The sequence below is a fragment of the Thunnus maccoyii genome, chromosome 11 (assembly GCF_910596095.1).
Source record: "Thunnus maccoyii chromosome 11, fThuMac1.1, whole genome shotgun sequence".
Lineage (NCBI taxonomy): Eukaryota > Metazoa > Chordata > Actinopteri > Scombriformes > Scombridae > Thunnus > Thunnus maccoyii.
In genome coordinates this window covers 14,313,792-14,337,397 of record NC_056543.1, presented here as the reverse complement: position 1 = coordinate 14,337,397, position 23,606 = coordinate 14,313,792, and the positions used below count along the sequence as shown (strand labels likewise).

Sequence of the window (23,606 nt, the reverse complement as noted above, 5' to 3'; positions counted from 1 at the left end):
ACCTTGGTATTTTCTTGTACAAACCTAAAGTACACACACCTAAAATGACTTGCCATTCACAAAGTACTGCTGAACCTGTGTGACTTACTGTACCTGAGCTCTGGGAGGGATATAAGGTTTCTTGGGCATGACTGACACTATGTTGGCATCTTTCCCTTTCTTGATCAGGGACATGAAGGCATCAAAAAGGAACTGTAGAAACACAAAAAGACAAATAATGCTAATATTTAATATGAGAAAACACCAATATAAGCACAGTTTGAATAGTACCAAATATTGATAATAAATGGAGGAGCTTATGTTTTTCTCCCCTCGACCAATCAGGCTGTGTTTCAAACAAGACTGTTGGTTTGAAAGACAAGCAAACTTTCACTCTTGTTATGATAAAGGTAACAGCAGTTTTATCAATGTCTTAGAAACCTGTATTTAAAATACTGCACTTCCCTGCCAGTCAGAGGCGTTTTTGTCATGGGCACTGTGCAATTTTTTTATGATGCCCGCAGGTGTGAAACCCAGGTGGAAGGAAAGAATTCTCCCACTGAGCTGTCAACTGTATATTTGGATAGAGAGCACCAGGTCATATTATTCTACCTTAATATGACAGAGGTTACTATAAACTTTGACCAGGACTTGAACCACAGTCCTTGACTGCCATGTGGGAGCTAAAAAAACTGTAGCACAGAGCCATCAACACTTTATTGTAAGCAGAAGGACAGGTACTATTAGAGGTGTTCCCAAACACCTGGGGCCCTGGTGCAGTCAAACATCAAGCACCACAGATGATTACACCTTTCACTGCCAGTGATGTAGTACCTGGTTATATTCAGTTTTGTTTTTTTACTGTTTTATCTAGTTTAGATATTCATCACATTTCCACGACAGAGTGTTGTGCCAAAGAACATTACATATTATCTTTTTTGTTTAGCTGTTTCAGGCGAACCTAAAATTGTTAATAGCCTACAGCTGCTGATAATTCCATCATTGTTCATTACTTAATTTTGAGTGCAAATTTAAATGCTAATGATAACTAACGAAGTTTGCTTATTTATGTAATTACACAATTCTCATTCTTGTTCATTCTTCCAAGTTTTCATCATTTCTTGTTTTCCTCCTTTTTCCTTCTCTTTTATTCTTTGGCTACAATCCAGATGTTAAATGACATTCCTGGCCTGCCTCATTGCTGCTTGCAGCTATGTTTACTTTAACATCTAATGCAACTCAATTTCCACATTTTGGACATTTACAGAAGTATTGTTTCAACTTTTACTAAAGCTGCATCATGCAAAGATACCTTTACTATATGTTAGCATAGTATTCAAGTACTTCATCCAGCAAAGCTTTAATTACCTCTGTGTCTGTGGGACCGCCTTTTGCCTCCGGGTGGAACTGGGCCGTGAAAACAGGCTTAGTGTTGTGCATAATGCCCTGGGAAAGATGCAGAGTTGATATAAGGAAACTAAAATGAAGCATACTGACTTCTGCATTCCGGTGCTAACATTTCAGAAACAGGTGCATTTATCTTTCTAAAATGTTATTTTTCTAATCTAAGGTCTATAGTTCCATGAGGAATCTCATTTGCGTGACTACACTTATTTTAAAAACTGGTGCTTTTTAACCATAAGCCATAGGACAAAAATATTCAAATGCAATTTGCCATTTTGTTAGAAAGTAAAAGAACATTGACAGAGTGAAATCAACCTCATTGGTGCCATCATTGGCGTTGATGAAAAGCGGGCTCCACCCTGGGGGCAGGGACTTGCTGTCTATGCCGTAGCCATGGTTCTGCGCTGTAATGAAGGCCTGGCCTGTCATCACATTCAGCACTGGCTGGTTCTGGCCTCTGGAGAACCACAGACATGCATAACATACAATATGTATCTACGATTTCTTTATGGGAGATGATATTTTAGAATTACTGAAAAACTTTACTGTACAGCAAGTACCATGTTAAACATGAAACTTTATGGCATATCGTGTCTTAATTATGCTCAGCTATTAAGAGCTCACCTGTTGCCCATGGGTAGTTTGTATGACTTTGCGCCGGCAGCGAGAGCAGTGATCTGGTTGCCCATACAAATCCCAAACACCGGCTGGGGACGATCACTCTCCAGCACCTTCACAGAGCACATACCAATATTATTTATCATAGTATAGATTATTATATAAATATAATGTCTGTCTGAAAAAAGTGAGTCTTGTGCATAGCTTTGCATTTCTTTTATGGTGCTGGTGACTTTATGAATAAACAAGGTCCTTAATTAAGACTAAGTGAATGAATGAAGACACTTTCAACTGTGCTTCAAAATAGGCAGAATCAAATTATGTCCCATGTCCCACCTTGCGGACATTGTGGATGAGTGTCTCGGCCAGAGACGGATCTCCCGGTCCATTGGAGATGAACAGTCCGTCATATTCGAGACTCAGCAAGTCCTGGTCCCATGGTACCAGGTGAACTTCTGCGCCCCGCTGCAAACACACATATAGAGACAATCTATCATCTTATGGTGTTACTTAACAATGAATGCTGTGAATATTACACAAGTGATAGATGCTCTGCTGGCCAAAATATCCATACATTCATTAAAAGTAACGAATGGTTGCCAAAAATCATAGACTCCAAAGTTTTCCAACAATGACAATATTTATATGTATGATACAATTAGAGAAAACAAAAAGGGGTCTCATTATGTCCTACAAGTTCACAGTGTAAACTGAAACTCACTAACACTTTTCACTTACTATTAATATTATCTATTATTTGACAAATTACCATATTTGGAAAGACACCCCCCACCAGACCATTAAAAGGTAAAAAAAAGACAATCCAAGATCAACATTATAAATGACAACCCACTACTAATAGGAACATGAACCACAGAGAGGCGCACTTTCTCTTACACTGGGATGGCAAAGAACAAATACTGCAGGATGTTTAGACTTAACATTACCATCTCAAATTTTCTGGCTCAGGTTGCGGAAAATATATGAAAGGATGTTAACTTTTTTCTATTTTTGTGCAGAGAAGGTCATTGGGAACTCAGTCATAAAAATGTCATCTTTAATCAAGTGTAATCTAATGAGGATGCGCACACAATGAACAAGGATGTTTTTTTCTTCACTCCCTCTTCATCCATTTTCTCTCACCTTAACCAGCAGACGAATGATGTTATGTTTAATACCACAATCAACTGCCACCACTTTGATTGGGTTCCCTTTTCCATAAACTTTGGTTTCCTAGTGGGTGGGAAGACACAGCATAGAGAGATTAGCACTCATCAACTCCATTTGCAGATGGAGAAAATATGTTTGATTTGGTCTATTATACCAGTTCTACCTGGTGTAATGAGCACAATAACCATACCTTTGTTGAGACTTCTGCTACCAGGTTTTTCTGGTTGGGGTCGGATATCTCGACAGGTTGCCCATCAAATTCAATCTTTCCCAAAACTGTGCCCTGAGGAGAAACCACAAGCAAAATAACTGTGAGAGGTCAAACAATCCATTTGTAATAGATGCAGCAGCGCAGATCATTATATTTACCGTACCTTGTCTCTGATGACCTTGGTCAGCATTCTGGTGTCTATTCCAAACAGTGCAGGAACCTTTAAAAGAACATAAAGTTAAATTTTGTGAATTCACCATGAGCATGAGTCATATTCTACTCTCTGAGATTACACCAGATACTTTTGAATCCTGACCTTCTCTTCTTGTAGCCATTGACCCAGAGACTTGACAGAGTTCCAGTGGCTGTAGTCGTGGCTGTAGTCTTGAACCAGAAGACCAGATACCTAGAAACACCAAAGCAAAACACCGAAGCACAATTTTAGCCTTAAAAAAGGTCAAACTAAAAAGCCTCCGAGTACCTCAGTTCTTAACTGCACTTGCTCTTAACATGTGTATGGTATCAAGAGCTGCTGTGTGTGGGAATATCCTTGTGCCTGTGAAACTAAACGGAGAGAAATCTAATTTCTTATACATATATATAAATATCAAAAAAATCAATACCAACCAAAATAGGTGTATTGTGCTAAAAAAAATGTGTTTTTAATGATTCATTATACAAAAACTGCAAAACTACGCTATTACTATGTGTAGGGCTGCAACTAATGTTTATTTTCATTATCAATAAATCTGTAAATTACCCTCTAACAATTGATTAACTGATAAATCATTTAGTCTATTAAATGTCGTGAAAATGCCTTCTTAGAGCCCAAGTTGCCACATTTAAATTGGCTGTTTAGTCTAATCAGCAGTCCAAAAAGCAAAAGTATTGCTATCATAGACAACTTAGCAAACTAGTAATGTTTTGGCATTTTTGCTCAAAACATAAACATACATTTATTAAAAAAAATTGTTGTTGATCAATTTTCTGTCCATTGACTTATCTATCAATCAATTCATTGTTTCACCCCTATTACACTATGAACTGTTGCTGCCAAATATTCCGAGGCTATAACTTGGGGTGTCATGATTTTGATTCTTAATCGAAAAAACGCTCAAAATGATTCGATTGGTTCAAATGGTTCGATTTAACCTCCGAAATCAAAAGCAGGATCGGCGATTCTTCCTGTATTTTTTTTTTCTTTCCACCCCTACCTACTTTAGCATCTGGCGCACGTCCAAAGGAAAAAGAAACAAAATTTCAAAGACGACACAGCATAGCTTACCAGTAGACTGCAGCTGCATTACCTTTTGAGACACCATGGCTACTGCCGGAGTCAGAGATGATGGAGAAACAACAGAACTAGAAAATCCTCCTGCTTCTCTGAAGTCACCAGTGTGACAATATTTTGCCTTCCCCTTGAGTTGTGTAAACAATGAACGCGTCGTTGACAGAAAAACTACAGTTTGTAAGATATGTATGTATGCTATGCTATACTCGGTCTCTATGTACAGCCAGCTGTGTGTGCTTGGACTGCCAAAAAAGTGCAACGCGACTTAAACTTTCCTCACCAAAAACCCACCAGCATTAACCCTGGTGGCTTTCTGCAGGGGAAGAAACTCAAGCTGTTGTTATAAAGTACCCTTCTGCCATCTACTGGCTCTTCTTTTTATTTTTGTGTTTAACAGTTTGTTCCAAATTGACTGGTGAAAGAAGTTATTAGTACATTTTAAATTAATTATTTAAATTTGCCCATATGGCCTTAGTGTGGTACATTCCAAAAAATATGGTGGTTATATCACACTTGACACCATGTAGTCTATCTTTTTAAAGAAGAATTTGAAGTTGTAAATGACAGTTGTCAGGGCATAAAACCAATAATCTGTTGATCTTTACAAATCAAGACTTGATAGTCTAACAGTGAAAAAAAAAAGTTTAAATCAAAAATCTTACAATTACAATCTTTCATTTAGCAGACGCTTTTATCCAAAGCGACGTACATCTGAGAGCTGATACAGCTCAAGCAGAGAACAACAAGAGTAAGTGCTATAAAGCTAAGTTTGAGTCCAATAGGACGTAGATGCCAACAGGTGGTGCACCAATGCAATGCATAGAGTGCATAGATTGCTTGGAAGCAATTTTTTTTTTTTTTTTGTATTTTGTATTTTTGTTTCTTCTCTTCTTTCAGTCCATCACGTGCAGAGGTGTTCGCGAAAGAGCTGGGTCTTTAGTCTTTTCTTAAAGATTGAGAGGGACTCTGAAGATCAAACAGAGTTTGGTAAAAGACAAAAATCAAATCAAATCGTGGATTTGGAGAATCGTGACACCCCTAGCTATAACCCAAGTCAGGGCAGTAACAAGGACGAAAACAAAATCAAAGCACAATGGTGTAATATCAGGAATAAAATTAATTTGTAATATACACAATGTACTATTGAGGTCTGAAACCCCCAAACCACTGCTGACCTTCCTACCTGGATCCGCTCTGACTCCACATATTTTCTCAGGCCCAGCTCATCCAGCTTTTGGGTGTTGGGTACCCCATAGTTCCCTACAATAGGGTATGTCAGGGTCAGGATCTGACCCCTGTAGCTGGGGTCAGTCAGAGCCTCAGGATACCTAAAGAAAGGGAAAAGCAGGGTAAATATGCCAGAATATTGTAGTGTGGTGATGCTGGAGCACATTGTTGTCATGGAGTGCCATGGTCCTCTATGGGTTGACAAAATGCAGTTTACATTGGTCTTGGCACACTGCTTAAAAACTAAATGAAGACACCAAAGATGCAAGGTTGTCGAGATAAACGCAAGGTTGATCTGTTGTTACTTTTCCTAGAGTCTTGTAATGGAGTTCAACAATATGTCAGCACGTCTCCTTCTTACCCCACCAAGCCTGTATTGAAGACCAGCTCCCCAGCTATAGAGGCATCGTGCCCAAAAGAAAACCCTTTCATCCTGGTGCCATCCTCTAAGACCAGGTGGGCTGTTTGGGCCTGGGAGTTAAAAGAGAGCAGGCAAATTACCAGCAAAATCTCACACAAGAATAATGTTTTCCCTTTTCATGAAGCTGAAAACTTTGTAATGGATGTGTTGCAGACTTTGAGTTTAGGAGTGATGGCAACTAGTGAGCCACTGGCACTTCATGCTGAAACTGCAGGGCACTGTGGATTGTGCTGTGAATGCTGAGACAGACAAATCTGTTCTTCTGTTCAGTGTGTGTGTGTGAGTGAGTGAGTGAAAGAGAGAGAGAGAAATTTGTGAATATAAAAGGTTGTTGTGACCCACTCTGACCTCCAACCATCACAAGAGCAGTGACCAATAATACACTTTTTTCTCTCTCTTACAAAAAACTCCTATCCACAAACAGGGTGCTAAATTAACTTTTTTTTTTGTACACCAGCCAAATGGCTTGTGAATGTTCAAATTCTACCCACCACTCAATAGATTACCATTGTTTTTTTGACTGGTGAGTTAAGCAAATCTACCAGCCACTTGCATATTTTATCAGCATTACGCCGGTGGCTGAAGTTTATGTTGTACCCTGTGCACAAATACATCACAGATATATAAAATGTTGACATACAGGGTTGATTAATACAATGCATTGCGACCATAAAGACATTTTTCAGGCCCAGAAGTTGAGTAAATTGTGGCCTGCAAATAAAAGGTTTGTAAACTGACACTTAAATTCTATCATCCTTCAGTGTTGTGATGGATGGTTAAGTCAGATATTGCAATCAAAAAATGATGCAAGTCCAGCAGCTGTTTAGCCACACATTAAATATTCATACGTTGTTTTTTTAATTGAAGGTAGCCACGTATCAATTCAGTGTAATGACAGTCTCGCTGCTACCTGAAGCCCACCATGCTGTGATACAAAAGGGGGTAACTGGCAAACTATAGTTAAAATAAGTTAAAAATATGTTAAAGCAAGAACTGTTGGTTTTGCTGTGCTTTGCCGAACCAAAGAGTACCTCCTGCTGATTGTGAAAAATGCCTGGAGTTACTTTTTACACGTCTGCACATGTGTGCAGAGGCGAGGAACCACAGACTTCACAGATTTTTCTACGTAGTTCGGCCTCAAGTCCAGAGACACACTGCGGCATTAGCTCTCAGTTCACAGCACTTTTGTGGCAAGTCTTGCAGAAGTTAAATCCCGAATATACCACTGACAACAACAGCTTTAACTCACACAGTCTTTTTCTTACCTTGACACTAAAAAAACTGGTAGTTTGAAGTCTCAGCCAGGCAGACGTGTTTCCGACTCTTCTGCCTACTACACATCCTTGTCTGAGGGATTTAACAACGCTGCAAGCTAACAGGATTTTTGTCATATTAGCCTACAGTTACTCTTGAAGCAAAGCAGCACAGATGTGAATGAGAAGTTGCCGAGTATAACTAAGGATTTAAAGATATGCTGTCCTGCTAACTGTACAACTAAGTGTCAAGTTTCTTTTAAAGACAGATAAATGAACGAGTTTTGGGGCTGCCCCTCGTGTCCTAAACACACAGTTCAAGTGGGCGCTTGAAACGTTGATAGGGATTGGCCGCCGGGGCGTTGTTTTTCTCAACACATGAAGCGCACAGCACTGTGATTGGTCTTCAAGAAAACGCCTACTGTCAGTCATAGTCCCAAAGGGATGAAACTGGGATTCACATCTGTAGGCTATAAATCAGAAAACACATCTAGAAGGTTTAAATAATGAAGCGTCCTTCAGGCCAAACATACTGAACTCTCTTTAGTGAATCAAAATGTAAACCTTAAATTGAATAGTTATAGTTATTCAATTTTTTTCTTTTATTTTTTGTTTTTTGTGTGCATGTATGTACTTCAAATATCCTCACTGAAGAAAATTCATATCACATTTTTATTAATTTTAAACAGCTCCCTTTTGCTCTATTTCTATAGTGATGCTGTAAAAGAAAAAAAATGCTGCACTGGCTAGATTAATAGATAAATGTTAACATGAGGACATTTCTATTACATAAACAGTCTACATTTTATGACATTGAAAAGGAACTTAAAGAGCCTATGCAGTGAATGCCGACTGGGAATGAATGCACCTGCTTACAGCAAACTTGTGTATAGTGCTTTCAGTGCAGCAAACTATTTACAGCCTTTTCTTTGAGCCCAGTTGCCTACAAAAAAAAAAGAAAAGAAAAAGCCAAACTGACCATGGACAGGCTCCATGGTGGTGGGATTAGAGTGGTCTGTGTATTTGCTGATCACTGCAAGACTGGTCCTCAGTGGAGAAGGCTGCCTGACTGCCACTCTGCTGGGTTCAGCAGTCTGAACAAAGTGGGTGTGAGTAGCTAATAGGAGCTGTGTATATCAGGAAATACCTCCAAACTTCAGAAACCTGTGATTCCATTTGCAAATCTTCAGCATTAAAAATGTGGGGAGGTTTAGTGTTTTACTGAATTGCCTCACATTTGTGCATTACCTACCATTTATCTCCTACATATGACATTCATACAGTATACACATATGTTAAAACCTAGTCTACACCTTAACAGTGGTTTTGTGTTGGTCCTCTGCATTTGTCTAATCCAAGGCCCCCCCCCCTGTTATAGCACTGATCATGTCCCCCTTGTCTAAATTTAGCTGAGGCTCTTCTTCTAGATCTGTGGCACACTGGCGACATCCAGTGGTAATGTTTGCTAAAAAAGATTCAGAGGGTTTTTAAGTCAGTAAACAGTGTTGTGACGGCTTGACGCTTGATGCGTAAGTGACAGTGCAGATCTATATATATGAGTTACGGTAACAACTAAGAGGCCTCTAGTATCGTTTAACTGCCAACGCATCGTAAAAGCCATAACGGCTGTAACAGCTTTACAGTTGGCATGACACTCACACATTGGAGTCTTTATGCACGCCAGAGAAAGGGATGTATTAAAGTACTATATAGGATAAGTTAAACTACATTTTGATATACGCTGCCTCTTAAACAGGATATTTTATCCATTATAGGTACCATTACTCTTATTGCTGCAAAAGACCTGATGAGCCTTTGCAGGTCCCTAGTGACCAACAGACTGAAACATTTGTAGCAGGGTTTTTTCTTTTCTTTTTTTTTTGTTAAAGTCCCCCACCACTCAAAATATGTTTTACTTATTGTTACATTACTTGGATGTTTGAGCTTTACTGTGCAGAATGATGTATGTGCAAAGTTTTCACATTCATCCACTGAAGGTGGAGGATTTATTTTGTGTTCACCTTAAATCTCTGTTTAACACGTGTAGCCATGAGCATGATATGCAACATCACAACTAGTTTGGAGGTAAATTAAATAAAAATATATTTGTATATGCATAGATTCTGGATTTTTAAATGAGGGAGAAGGAGGGGTTGTCATTTTGAGAATTTCTAACTTGGTAATTTAACTTTTTTTTGTGGAAAAACCATATAGACACATATTATCATTCAAAGCAGAGTATCTTTGTATGTTTCACAATATGTCTGGATGGGCTATGTCAGCAAAAATATTCAACAGTGGTTGCTGCAAAACTGGTAGTTATGCTATAGCAGTCAAGCACTATATTTGACATCTGTAATGGATCATTACATTAAATTCTGTGATGACTAAAGATGATCTGAAAATCAAGATGCAATACCATGAAATCCAGACTGATCATTTCTTGTTTTCAGTTCCAGTTTTCCACTTGAAATAAAATAAACATATTACATGCAAAGACCTATTTTTTTATGATTCTATCTTGTGTAACCATTTGATACCCTTTTATACATTTAAAAGAAAACAAAAAATGAAAATTACAAATTCAGAAGTTGGGAGGATACTCAAAGAAGATGGTCCATATATGAACTTTGTCTGAGTTCTGCAGGAGACCCAAAAGTGTCAAGTGAGGGGGGGACGTCTTTACATTAGAAAATTCAGCATGTGTCCCTTAGGCCCTGCCTGTTTCTCTGCTTTGTCTGGCTAATTTATTCTGGTTAACTTGTGGAACATTACATAACATCTCTTCATTTGGCTTTGGAAACTGTCAAAACACAGACCATACCAGACACTGATACTGTATGTCTACCTGATCATTTCCATATACAATAATTCATTTTGATGCCATCAGAAGTTTTTCCTTTAAAAAACATGTCATACAGCAGATCTGCAAGTCTGTTAAACGTGGGAATCATTATAAACATTAACATAGGCTTCATATTAAGTGTGTACATTTTAAGTGTGGGAATATGAAGCCACTCAACACTAGGCAATAACTTTGTTACCTTGTCACTTTCAAACAAAAAAGTATTGAAGTTGTATGTATAAAAGTGATAAACACAGAAAAAAAATGCAAAAGGCTGCCATTGTCTCACAACCCCAGGACTCAATTAAGATTCTGATGTGTTTCTTGTAAAAGATGCAAAACAGCCAAGGTGTAGTGAGGGGTAAACCTACCTACACTCGGCTTATTCTCTTTTTATCTGCAAAATAGAGTTTACCACCCCACCTCTGAGACTGTAAGAAATTTATATAATATATTGCAGTAGTATCAAACTGCATAATATGATTTTTTAAAAAGAAACTTTAAGAATATAAGTGAGTGCTGAATTTTCTTTCCCTTGTACACTATTTCACACAGCATTATCACACAATCTACAGGCTTCCTATAATTAACAAATGGTTTAACAAATTAATATTTTTTAAGAATTATTTTCTGTTTGAACATAAATGGATACCTTCCTCTAACTGTTTCTATTTTCAGACAGTTTAGCCTTCAAAAAGCAGCCTTTGCTTCTTGCTGTCTATAATGACAGAATCACATACAATGGAAAATTGCTAGGTGATGATTGTGGAGAACATGAGAAGCCTGTGCAATGTACTGTATGGCCCTTTATTACTGGGAGGCTGTGATTAGCCACCTTCTAAATTCCTTCACTGATTGGCTGGTGTGTAGCCTAATGAGCTCCAGTGTCTGTCCTCAGTGGAGGGACCCCACATTGTCTGCGGTTTCAAGTGTGACTTGCAGATGGTGACCAAGCTTAAGAGAGGACATAAATAGACAGGCAGGCTCCCTTGCCTCTGTTTTTCAGGTTTCCAAGTACCGTCTTAGCCATGAGATGACAGAAATAGTGGATGGTTTCTTTCAAGAATGTTTGTTCAGCGTAAGTTTAGACTGATACACCGGTTTGGAGATACTGGCATTTCATTAAGGACCACTACATGTATATTCTAACTTTTACACAAAATGATGAATGTGGTGATCTTCATTCGATATTATTATACAGTATTATGTTTTGTTGGAACATGGTTTTATTCTATGATGTAAAACTTTGGTATAAAATGTTATGGCTGGTTTGTAGGACAGGGAGTAAGCCTGATTCTAAATGATGAATAAGGTAATACAATTTTTGCATGATAGCGGCATGGCTCTATCACTCTGTCGTTCGGTCCACCACTCTGGTCCAGACTGAAATATCTTCACAATAATTGTAAGGATTGCTGTAAAATATTGTTGAGACATTCATGCCCCCCCTGGAGGATTAACATTGACTTTGGTGAGCCATCACGAAACCCATTTTGGGGTTTTAGTGAAATGTCTCGACAACTATTGGATAGATTGTCATTAAGTTTGGGGCTATATCGATGACTTGTAATAACACTGTGATCCCTTAAAGCATTTTTATCTAGCACCATCATTGGGTCAAAAAATTTAATTTTAATTTGTCCAATACTTAAGTTTATGACAAAATACCTGCTAAACTAATGACATTGCCATCAGCCTCAGCTTAGCACTAATTAGCAATTGATGGCATGCTAACACCCTAAACTAAGATGCCAAACATGGTAAACAATATACCTGTTAGCATTAAGCTCAAATCATCACTGTGCCTCACAGAGTAGCTACCATGACTGTGAACTCTTAGTCTTGTTAAATAATTTGAAATAAATGTGATGCATTTTTTTGTTATTCCATTCAATTACCTTTTGAATTCATCATATTAACCACCAAAAGTGGTGGCACACTCACGCCTCCATGACTGTTATGGGGTTAACATGAATAATATTATCACCATCTTTAGAATGGTACTTAGCTCTCATCCTGAGTCAGTCTTACAGTATGTACTATCAAGTTAGAAGAAGACCCACACACTGCGTCACTGTTCCTTTTTTCGGAGATGGCATCATGACATTAAGACAGTGTGATTGTTCTGTCTGCGACAGCAACTTCAGCCTCTGGGAATTAAAGGAAGGCCAAGTTATCAGCGAGCGAAGAGGGAGGAACGAGACTGTCCCTTTTAGCTTGTGTCATTCCCTTCCTCTGTAGTGATGTAGTGTCCCCAGTAAAAAAAAGGGCAGCGAGTAGCTTTGTTTAGACCGACCCCATCTAATCCCTGTGTGGCCAGTGGAGGGCTTTTGAGTGAGCGAGAGAGGTAAAGAGAGCATGTGGGCAACAGAGGCTGCATCAGCCCTCTTAAGGATCCATGGCCCCCGCTCTTAGAAATCCCAAGAAACTTCACACCTCTCTGTAGGGACTATAAATAGGCTCCATCTGTCCCCCCAGGCTCAGTTACAGTCTCATTCCTTTTGGAATGGTTGGAGGGCAGTGAAGGAAGCACTCAGTGTTTGAAAAGGGGGTGGGTGGCAGAACCAGAGTCCAAAATCTACTCTTCAGTTATCACAGATGGCTGCCTGAGTGACCTCTGCTGCATGTTTTGTGGCAAAGGAAGTCCATTGGTGCTCTCTCTTATTTCCAACTCCCCACGGAGGCAAAATACCAGTGACCTGGGAGCCTCCGCCATTTTGGGAATCTTACACCACACTGCACTCATCGCATGATTTTTTGTCTCAAGCTCAGGTTATTCACATTTCATCAATCATGCTTAGCTCAGAAGGACTCCAAGGTTAGGAGAGGTGCTGTGTCTTATAATCGTTGCCTCTGTCATTTCTCCTTCACAGACTCTCAGTCGCACAGCTCATAATTTCATGGTTGCTGTTTTAGGGCTGGTACTGGTCACACAAATGACATTTCTTCTGTTCAGTGAAAGTTCACATTAGGATCCCAGTAAGAGATACTGGAGGGTGAATATGAGATATTACCTTAAATGCATAGCAACAAGCAGGCATCAGTGCTTTGGATCACACCTTCATTCCTGAGAGGAGACCGTTATAGCGTCTGTCCTGAAGCAAACCTGGAGGTGATATTATGAAATGCCCTGTTTGTCCCATCAAAGACAAAGCTAACGGGTGAGGAGATGAGATGGAAAAGATTGATCCAAGCATACTAGTTTGCAAGAAAATATCCCCAGACAGCCATTCCTCTCATTTCTATCTATTCCTCAATCTAAACTGACACAATCCAAAAAAGTTTCTTTGTCTTGGTGATGAAAATCAACTGAGTTTACTCAGAGCTCTGCTTTATTCGATTAACATATTTTTCATCCCTGCGTGTGAGATCATGTTGCCTGCAGCATCCCTTTTAAGTGGCTGCAATATCTTTCCAGAATGCTCATGTAAATGAGGTGAAATCATTAAATAAAATGAAGTAGATGGCTAATAATAGTGTTTTGTTTAAATACACCCCATTTATTCTGTGCCATTTTGTGCTCCACTTTAGTTGTTACATCCCATTACTGTTTACTGATGCTTAAAGACCCCAATTTCCCCATAGTAATCTCTGATGTTTCATATGATCTTATTCCCACCAGTCTCAAACTAGTATTTATGATCATGTTTGAAACAGAGCTGTGTGGGGAGATGGAGGCAAACTAATTTCAAACCTTTTTGTATGCAAGGCAGGATGTCATTGAATGGAGACTAATGTTAGCTGAATATTTATTCATTTCTACCATAATCTTAATCTTAATTGGCAATGTGGACTTTTTGCATAAAATATTTTGTTGGCTAAAGGAAGAAATGACAGAATAGGAGCCAAAGAACCACAATCTTAAGAGCATTTGTTAGCCTTCTGGAAGACCAGACTGCAAAAGAAAGAACACAGGTCAAGTAAAAAGTATCAATAGCCATGGCAGCTGCCATTCTTTCCCCTTAAATTGTCTACCTTGATATTTATAGATCGGTATTGTTTGAGCTCTGAAGAAGACAGGTTAACAAGCCACCTTACATAACTTATTCAGTGTACTGAGAATTGAGTGACAATTGCTACAAAGCTAACTTGTTTCATCCTCACTTATGTCAGGTCTTTTTAATTGAGCTGTAGTTTGCCCACTGTCATTTGGGTTTAAGGTATGCTAGATGTCAGTATGCACACGCCTTGTACAATGAAAATGAAGGAGCTATGAAAATGTGATGAGGCACTTATATACAATAACTTTTGGTTTTCTTTTACTGTTGATTGTCCTGCAGATAAGTAATGTTGCATTGTAACAAAATGTTTTAAACATTGAAACATGCCATGCTCTGAACTTAATTGCCTCTCATTGTGCCATTGTACTGTGTTTCCAAAAATACAGTATGTTGAGACCACAACTGTGAATGTTGAAATATCAAGCTTTTACAATACTGTTACAGCTTGCAGCAAAAACAAAAGGTAGATAGTGTTATTGCTTATGCCTCTGTCTATTCTGTTTATTGTAGTGAGTAGGGCCAGAGATGCAAGGCGACTTTACTTGAGCAGGCAGAATTGAGTGTAATAGCACCAACTGTGTTAAAGTGGCAACACATTTATCTGTGCAAAACAATGAAAACAACACATGAACCTCCTTTTTTCATAACCTCAGGGAAAAACTCCAATCTGCTTGTTAAAAGTGTCTCTGAGGATGGCAGTTATGACAAGAACTTTGGATATGCAGTATTTCTCCTTGACATACATGTTTTTGTGCTTTTTTTTGCAGTTACTGCAGATGACCCTAACCCAAGATGTTCTCCAGACCAGCAAGAAGAAAGAAAACACAGCCTCTTAACAATGCATTGACCTTGAATTGGAATTTCTGCTTCCTCTTTTCTGATTCTGTCATCACAGACAGCATTGGTGGTCACCAAAGGTGGTTATTGAAATAGATCTTCATATGGCGTGTGCCACTGCTGTGCCCTTTACTGTACAGTTGAAGCCTTCTCTCTTTAAAGATGTGACCTCACATTTCTAGTATGGCTTTCCCAAAGGAGCTGGATGCTGTTTATGAATAAGTAAAGGGCTACATGTTAAGTCAGAAGGTGAAGAATGTTTATCCTCACTAATATGATACTAGGACTCAGTAACAGTACACTAAATTGAATTTAGAAACCTGTTTGTTCTAGCTGCAAAAGGAACTTACTTACTTATTTATAAATAGTTTTAGTCAATGGAACTGGGAATTTGCACTGTAAGTACCGTACAAGGACAATAGCGGAAAACAAATGTAATTCCTAAACCATCCTTAAATGTCAAAAATCATTTATTTGTATTCATCTGCGACAGTGCAGTATATGATTTATAAAACAAAACACGTTAAACTTGATTGCCAAATAAACGTGAACTCCCTTTTTTTTTCTTTTCAAAGACTGACATACAATCACATCTTAATAAAGCCCAGCTCTTCCATGATGGAGAACCCATTAAGATTCTATAGTGGAGCTCAGAATGGACTGAAGCACAGGTGCAAGGACTTGGGCAACGTTTCTATAGTGGGAGGGAGTGAATGGAAGTCAGAACTCTGAGAAGGTGCAGTAGGGTGCCGAGGGTGAGCCCAGATGACAGCTGAGGGACTGAGGCTTTCTCTGGCTTGCCCTCGTGGAGATGGGGTCAGTGAAAGCAAGTGGGGGTGGCGGGGTGTAGGGGGGAGGGTTTTAGCTATGCGGTTCCTTCGTCACCAGGCCCTGTCATGGTGGTGGGGGCAGGGCTGCACCGCTGGCACTGGGAGACAGATATAGACAAGAATTAAGGAGACAGAATTTGCACTCTTAGCCTTGTCTGGGTTACTGGCATCAGCAGCTGAGAGCTCCGATAGATCTTCATCTCCCTGTGCTTTTACGTCACATCCTCCCTGGGAGTGGCGGTGACTGCTAACTCCACCAACACGGAGCCACAAATTGAACACAGGTGCTGCTTTACCCAACACACATAATCAGTGACTAGAAATAAACAATGACTCATTATTAGAACTGAAAGACACCATTTCCACCACCTGTCTACCAAAGGCCTGGTCCCTTGCTTTGCTTGATCAGTTACTTCTTCCTGTTTGACTGCAGCCAACATCACAGTTTATTCTCGCCCACAAACCTCATCTTACAATTATTTCTTCTGAAGTTTTTCCCCACTTTTTGACACATGCATATATATTCTAAATGTGTTTGTTCCAGCCACAGATGGGATGCTCATGAGTAAAAATATTCAACCCAATTTGCGAAGTTCTTGTGGCTGCATCATTGCATCAAATGCAAATATTCTAGATGTGGTTGCATCATTTTATGCACATTTCCTCAAACATTTAGGATAACTGTATTTTGGAAATATCTGGGATGTATGCTAGAATTTAAAATAAAGTTATATGCAGTGCTGGACTACACAACATTAGTTTTCAAAGATGGAGCCACTTATGAGTCCACTAGAGTTGAGATGAGACACATCAGTGATGCTGTGGTGAATAAAATGTCTATGATAAGGCAAACCAAAAAGTAATTTTAAATGACTCAAATAAAATAAAGGATAAATATAGATGGTGTCATCAAATTACAAAGTTAATAGACAGAGATTTATTTCCCCCCCAACTACATCCTACACCGACACTTCTGCCATACAGTGCTCAGGACATCTGACCTCAGTATCTTTTTTTCTTTTCTGGGAAACGCTCGTCTTATTTCCGGTATCTTATTCCTGAGGTTGATTTAAGCCATTTCTCCCTGACAGAGACTGATGTGTGCAACTCCATAATGGATCACTTTATAGGGAAATGCTCCCCGCTCTCTCAGCGCTCGATTCGGGCTTTTAGGAAGAATTATGAATGCTTTAAAACCGTTGGCTGATCAAATTAGTTAGGCTAGATATCACATTAGACTATAGAGATGGCGAAATAGGTCCAGGATTATTCGTAAGGCGTTAAAACATCAAATGTTTCTCAGATGGGACTAGATTGTGCGTAATGGTGCGTAACGCTGTGCGTAAAAGTGGAACTGTTCACTTGTGGTCCACAGGAAATCACATAGCCCCATGTGACCTCACTTTCCAATGTTTTCGTTTTTGATTATACATATATATATATATGGCATAAATAAACACTTTCTGCACCGCAGCCCCTATATTCCATGTTTAGAGTTGGTCCACGCATACACACACACACCCCTCCCATCCGCTGTCCAATCCTCACACAGGAACAGCGTTGACGGGGGTCAAGAGGAAAAATAGCCTCATATATATACGCCCAAACGGTGATTTCTTGCTCCGAGTCCGCTCCAGTCTGTGCTACACTCCTTGTGTTGTCGCCCGAACCGGGAATTGTCTGTGTTTCAGGAACAAAGTACTTATATTATCAGCTGAAATGGCACCCAAGAAGGACGCTAAGGCTCCCGCCAAGAAGGCCGAACCTGCCAAGAAGGCCGAGCCTGCACCTGCACCTGCACCTGCACCCGAGCCAGCCCCTGCTCCCGCAGCGCCTGCCGCTGTCGACCTGTCCGCCGTCAAGGTACAAGCATGATCTGGTCTGCTGTGGGGAGGGATGGAGATAGGATGATGGCTGCTCAGGAAGAGCTGGGATTTGACTTTTTTAGTTCCACTCTGAGTTGCATGACAGAACTAGACGTATTCTAGTGAGGTTCTTGAGGGGCCCTAGACAAAAGAAGCATTTCTTGTTTTATTTCATACATTGAAGGAAAGACAATGTGAGAATAATAGAGAGCTGTTGATACTACTTTGATCATGAGTGTCAATTTATTTACAGCACAGATACAGCATAATTGTTCACCCTTCATATCCAAGAAAACTGTGATGGTAATGAAGGGGGAGGTCAGAATCTTACTAAATTAGGATCTTTGGTTTATTAGATGTGCATTGCACATCTATCTTCACCTTAACATGACTGGCCGGGTACAAAGAAATCAGACACAGACCAAAGTAGACACATTCATATAATCATCTATGAGTGGATGCAAAGTTCACAGTGAGAGCAGCTGTTGTTTTGAAGGACCACACTCAAGAGTTGTGCAGAGGACTGAGGAGAATGACTAGAACCCTGGATAGCTCACAATGACTCAAACCACACCCCCAGCTCTCTGGATTGGACTAACAGAGTGGTGACTTCTGTATGATGGCAATGCAGGGTGACACCAAATGTGGACATGTTAATGTAGCTAAAGATGGACCTCCACAGATCGGGTACCACCATGCGAAGCTAATGTTGGCAAAGAGACAAATTGAATCCCAATTTAGACCTGATTGATTAATTCAGATTAAGATAAACACCTGGTTATGGTGTGGTGATACTGGGCGGTTATGGTTATGGTTCTTTTGAATAAATGTGGTTGTGTTAAAGATTAAATGGCTTGTAAAACATCTCAAGAATTGTGTTGTTTTCTGAGCTATGCAAAACTAACATTGGTGCTTTGTATTGACTTCCAGGTGGAATTCAGTGCAGACCAGATTGAGGGTAAGTAAACCTCATTTTACCTTTGCAGCCACATGACACTCTCCAAAAACCTCAACTCATCTTTCTCTTGAGTATCTCTTGGTCTGCTGCAAATCAAAAAAAAAGCTATCACTGTAATGAACTGCTATGCCAGAAACATCAAGTTTGTACAATGCAGAAAACTGTGGCCTTCTCTTAAAGATGAACATTAGCTCAGTGCCATCCTGCAGCATGCTACAGACTTGCTTGTAAAGTGTTCATGACAGATGGTCACTTCTGTCATTTTTGGGTTTTGACGTTCCATTGGAAATCAGAATGCATTGTGAAATCTGATAGTTATTAAACAATGCCAAGAAACTACTCAGCTCCCCAGAAAAATTTAGGTAACTTTTGTCACAAAACAATAAAAACAGGTGTGTTTTCAGGAGCATGGTGTAATCACATCAAAACTTGAATGCAATCTCAAGGAAAATATCTACAGCCATTTTCTACAAAATCATGATTTCTGTTGCTAGTTATGTAAATAAAGAAAGTGAAAACTTCTCAAGTAATTGTCAGCTGTTGTCAGTGCAACATTTGGCAAATCGAAGTGTACTTAAAAAGTAGTGTGCTGTGCATGTTGTGCTAAACATCTGCTGGGCTTCACTCCAAACAAACAGCTGATTGTACTAATTATCACCTTCAACCAGAGTAGGTAAAACTGACACAGTAGATGAACTGGTTGAAGGTCAAAAGGCTGAACAAAAATCAGATTATTGTGCCAAAGTAGCGGGAGACCACTCATGTAGAGGGCTTCATTTCAAGACTGGAGGGCAGAGCGTCAATTCAGCCAATCCACGTGCCCTAACATTAACTGCAGATTATTTATTGGCCATTTATTGGTGATATAAGATCTTGTGACACTTGATCAGTGATATCAAACGATGTGCCAAGAGTCTACATTTTTTCACAGCAGCCAATTTCTTCAGCAGTTTATTTTAGGGATAACAGATGGATTAAAGGGTAACAGTGTAGTATTTTAGAAAGAAGAAAAACCGGTTTGCTATTTTGTCCCTGATGACCCTGGATTGGACACCGGACCTGTCGTCTGGCAGGCTGCTTGGTACGCTGAAGTCAGCATTCCCTACTTTTACTCAGCTCACACACTGAGGGGCCTTGCCTTTAAAAGGAGGGGGCTCATATTCTCAGCTATGTTTATCAATTCCAAGGTGGTCTTTTAAAAGAGCCCACAGCCCTGCTGAGAGAGAGAGAGAGGGACAGCTGAGATAGAAATAGTATGAAGGGTGACTTAGCGCTGTAGGAGTCTGGCTATTCAGCCAATAATACCTCAACCTATAGAGATGTTTTGCCCTTGTTACATATTTCCTGTCAGTTTGTGGAGGATCTGCCTCCACCTGCTGGCAGGCATGACACAGTCACAAGTACAAGCTACAGACCACTACCTTTCATTGTTTTGTTTTCCATCTACTGACCAACATTGAAGACTCTGCAGGAATATAAAATAAATTAGATTAAATACTTTTCTACATACATAAATAAAAAAAAAACATACAAATGAATTCAAGCCAAGTTTAATCAATTAAATGTAAAATGCTTCTTCACAACTTAATAGACCTCATAGACTTGGTTCAATATAATAAATAAAGTAACATGAAAAATCAAATAAAAACAAATTCTAAAATTACAATTGTTATTGTAATTCTAGGACATCATTTATAACAATAAACAAATAAAAAATAAAGTCAGAGAATCTTGCGCACTGAAGTTTCTGTAATAAATACCACTTTCTATAGAAATCACCATATTGGATAAAATACTACAGTAGTTGAATTGTTTAAAGTCTTTAAAAGAATATAATAGAAATATTACATTGTACAAAATCATGGCATCACAAGGTACAGTTAGGTCATTATAAGCTCACTGTTGAACACCTCTGACACACAAACTCACGAATACTGGATTCACTAAGGTGATCATATCCACTTCTCCTCCTGCTCTACAGACTACAAGGAGGCCTTCGGTCTCTTCGACAGGGTGGGTGATAACAAGGTGGCTTACAACCAGATTGCTGACATCATGCGTGCTCTGGGACAGAACCCCACCAACAAGGATGTGGCCAAACTGCTTGGAATGCCCTCTGCTGAAGGTAAGAGACGTATTTAGTTGTTGCTCTACCATTGAATTGGGTGAAGATTTAAGGGCTGATGTTAAGACTTAACAGATTTATAGTTTTGAGGACACTTTTGTGAAATTCATTACATTTAAATTAGACAATTTTGTGCAAAAAAAGTAATTCTTAAAAAGTGCAAGTATTCAGTAATAATTTGATTGTTCCAGTGACTGAATGACTAATGTAGACTACTGGACATACAAGATACTACTTCTAGTCCAGTTAATGATAATGATGATGTTTTTTGGTGTTTTTTGTACAGATAGCATTACTAGCTGCCCTTTTAAATAAACATAAACATTATGACTGATAAGCACTAGGTAGAGATGATTTGTCTGAAATGATGTTTAGAGTGTGTGGGGTAACCAGCATTGAATGGCTCTGTTTTCATTAATCACTTGTGAATTTGGGCATTTTGCTTGGTTTTTGGTGCATTTTGGAAAGTGGGAGGATTAGGGATAGGACATCATTTGTGGCTTTTGTAGCTAGAATCTGAATAAAACAAAACCAAATAAAACTAATGGAGTAGGGTCAGAATCTCCACCAGTGAATAAGCTGCATCTTTTAGAGTAAATACACACAGGTGGAAAATCCTACTAGTGCTGCCAGCTAGTTGCTGGATACACTGTCCAATTTGTGAAGTGCAGCACAGCAGTACACACTCACTGTATACAATGAAACATCACTGTTTGGTATGGTCACGTGCAAAAGTTCACATGTGTTTCAACCGGGAGCCTTAGCACACTTTTCTTCTATATAAAACTTAGTCTGGGGTTGTTATTTATACTGTATATTTTGTTAGGGTCTTAATGGCATATATTACCACACACATTGCTTGGTAAAACTATGAAAAAGCACAGAATTGCACTTTTAATATGTGCTTCTAATGTGGTCTGTGCAGACAGGTAGCACAGGCCTCAATCTTCTAACCAAAATTACACCATGAGACTTGAGCACTACTGACAGCCAGTGCTGTCTCTTATAAACATGTAAACAATACACATATCCATCCAAATTGTCACTTTGTCACAAAGCTTCACTGGGCTCCATCATGAAAGTTTGTAACAAAGTAGAGCCTGTAGTAGAAAGGTGAATAAATATTGTTGTGATGGTAAAATAAGTGTGGTGCCTGTTGTCTCAACCTGTCTGGCATCTTCACCTCCACTGACTGTTATTTCTGTCTCCTTTCATGCAGACATGACTAACAAGAGAGTAGAGTTCGAGGGCTTCCTGCCCATGCTTCAGACCGTCATCAACAGCCCAAACAAGGCAGGATATGAGGATTACGTTGAGGGTCTGCGCGTCTTTGACAAGGAGGGCAACGGCACAGTGATGGGCGCTGAGCTGCGCATTGTCCTGTCAACACTGGGTAAGTAAAGGCTCTGGTGGTATGACTGTATTGTGTTACTATGTGTGTGTTTGTGTGTTATAACTAATATTCATTGTCCTCTGCCTCCCCCTACAGGAGAGAAGATGACTGAGGCTGAGATTGACGCTCTCATGCAGGGTCAGGAGGACGAGAGTGGCTGTGTCAACTATGAGGGTGAGCCATTATACAATAATATGACTGTAAATGCATATTTAATCCTGGAAGTGAGGTGTCAATTTCCATTCTTTGCAGAAATTAAAATTACATAAACCAGACTAAACACATTTTATTGTGTTGTAGTAAATATCTCAGCTGCTTTATGTCATTTATAGCTCTGCATCTGAACTTTCAAGGCTGCATTTAATTGAATATTGATAATATACGCATTCTCCTCACTCAATCATTTTCCTTCTCTTCTCTCCTCTCTGTTTGGTACCCTGGTCTTCATCTGCAGCCTTTGTGAAGCACATCATGTCTGTGTAAGGACCCTGCCACTGCGGTGGTGAGCATTGAATATGTGCAGACCCCATGGTGTCACGACATCCACTCGCTGTTTCCTGCACCACCTGAGGAAGCAGGGGGAACAAAGGACTATGAGATGTCATTTCTGAATCCTTTTGTTTTGTTCAACACTTTTTTTTCTCTTTTTGTCCAACTGGCGCTCTTTTTTTCTCTCCTCCTCCTGTTCTGGAAGCTGTCGCGAGTTCTAACGAGATATATCCTTTTCCTCATCCACACCCACGTGCCCCTGTCTATCGGGGGTTTTTTGTCATCACTGGTTTTCACAGCAGAGCAGTGATGGAGGGGAAGATGGATAATGATGAACACCCCCCACCGGTCACTTACTGCCTGGCTGGCTGTCTATCTGCCATTAAAGTGACTGGTTTGGCCCAGGATTGCCCATCAAAATGAATCCACTCCTCAACCAACCCATCCCTGAGTCTTAATTTATTGTACTCTCCTCTGCCAATTCACAATAAACTCCAATTTTATTTCCAAATTTTTGACTCCATTTATTTAATGCAAGTCATTTGCATAATTCATTCAGCCAGATGCATGTTAAGGGAATGGTCTTGGCATTTTTTGAAATACGCATATTTGCTTTCTTATCGAGAGACAGAGGAAAAGACTGATACCAATCTTCTAATCTAATTTCCCACAATGTTGAACTATTCCTT

General features: G+C 39.5%; 2 protein-coding genes across 4 annotated transcripts in view; one reads left to right on the top strand and one right to left on the bottom strand.

The window, feature by feature from the left end:
• cps1 (carbamoyl-phosphate synthase 1, mitochondrial) overlaps nucleotides 1-7,903 on the bottom strand; it is a 56,978-nt gene extending 49,075 nt beyond the window's left edge. For 2 of the 3 annotated variants that reach the window (XR_006098738.1, XM_042425947.1), the window contains exons 1-12: nucleotides 7,587-7,903; nucleotides 6,262-6,371; nucleotides 5,857-6,001; nucleotides 3,699-3,788; nucleotides 3,546-3,602; nucleotides 3,362-3,454; nucleotides 3,145-3,234; nucleotides 2,338-2,466; nucleotides 2,008-2,114; nucleotides 1,699-1,840; nucleotides 1,348-1,425; nucleotides 94-192 (exon numbers count right to left, since the gene is read on the bottom strand). Coding sequence is in view for 2 of the 3 variants with exons in the window: in XM_042425947.1 (XP_042281881.1) it covers nucleotides 94-192; nucleotides 1,348-1,425; nucleotides 1,699-1,840; nucleotides 2,008-2,114; nucleotides 2,338-2,466; nucleotides 3,145-3,234; nucleotides 3,362-3,454; nucleotides 3,546-3,602; nucleotides 3,699-3,788; nucleotides 5,857-6,001; nucleotides 6,262-6,371; nucleotides 7,587-7,712 (1,266 nt within the window). In the remaining variant the exon portion in view is untranslated. Of the gene's footprint in view, nucleotides 1-93; nucleotides 193-1,347; nucleotides 1,426-1,698; nucleotides 1,841-2,007; nucleotides 2,115-2,337; nucleotides 2,467-3,144; nucleotides 3,235-3,361; nucleotides 3,455-3,545; nucleotides 3,603-3,698; nucleotides 3,789-5,848; nucleotides 6,002-6,261; nucleotides 6,372-7,586 lie in introns of those variants that run through there. The other variant, XM_042425948.1, reaches the window with a different exon arrangement.
• Nucleotides 7,904-17,702: 9,799 nt separating this feature from the next.
• myl1 (myosin, light chain 1, alkali; skeletal, fast) lies at nucleotides 17,703-23,428 on the top strand. Its single transcript, XM_042426393.1, has 6 exons — nucleotides 17,703-17,950; nucleotides 18,883-18,910; nucleotides 20,892-21,035; nucleotides 22,255-22,428; nucleotides 22,525-22,602; nucleotides 22,883-23,428. Exons 1-6 carry the CDS (start codon nucleotides 17,807-17,809, stop codon nucleotides 22,909-22,911), a joined length of 597 nt encoding a protein of 198 aa, XP_042282327.1. The 5' UTR covers nucleotides 17,703-17,806; the 3' UTR covers nucleotides 22,912-23,428.
• Nucleotides 23,429-23,606: the final 178 nt, after the last annotated feature.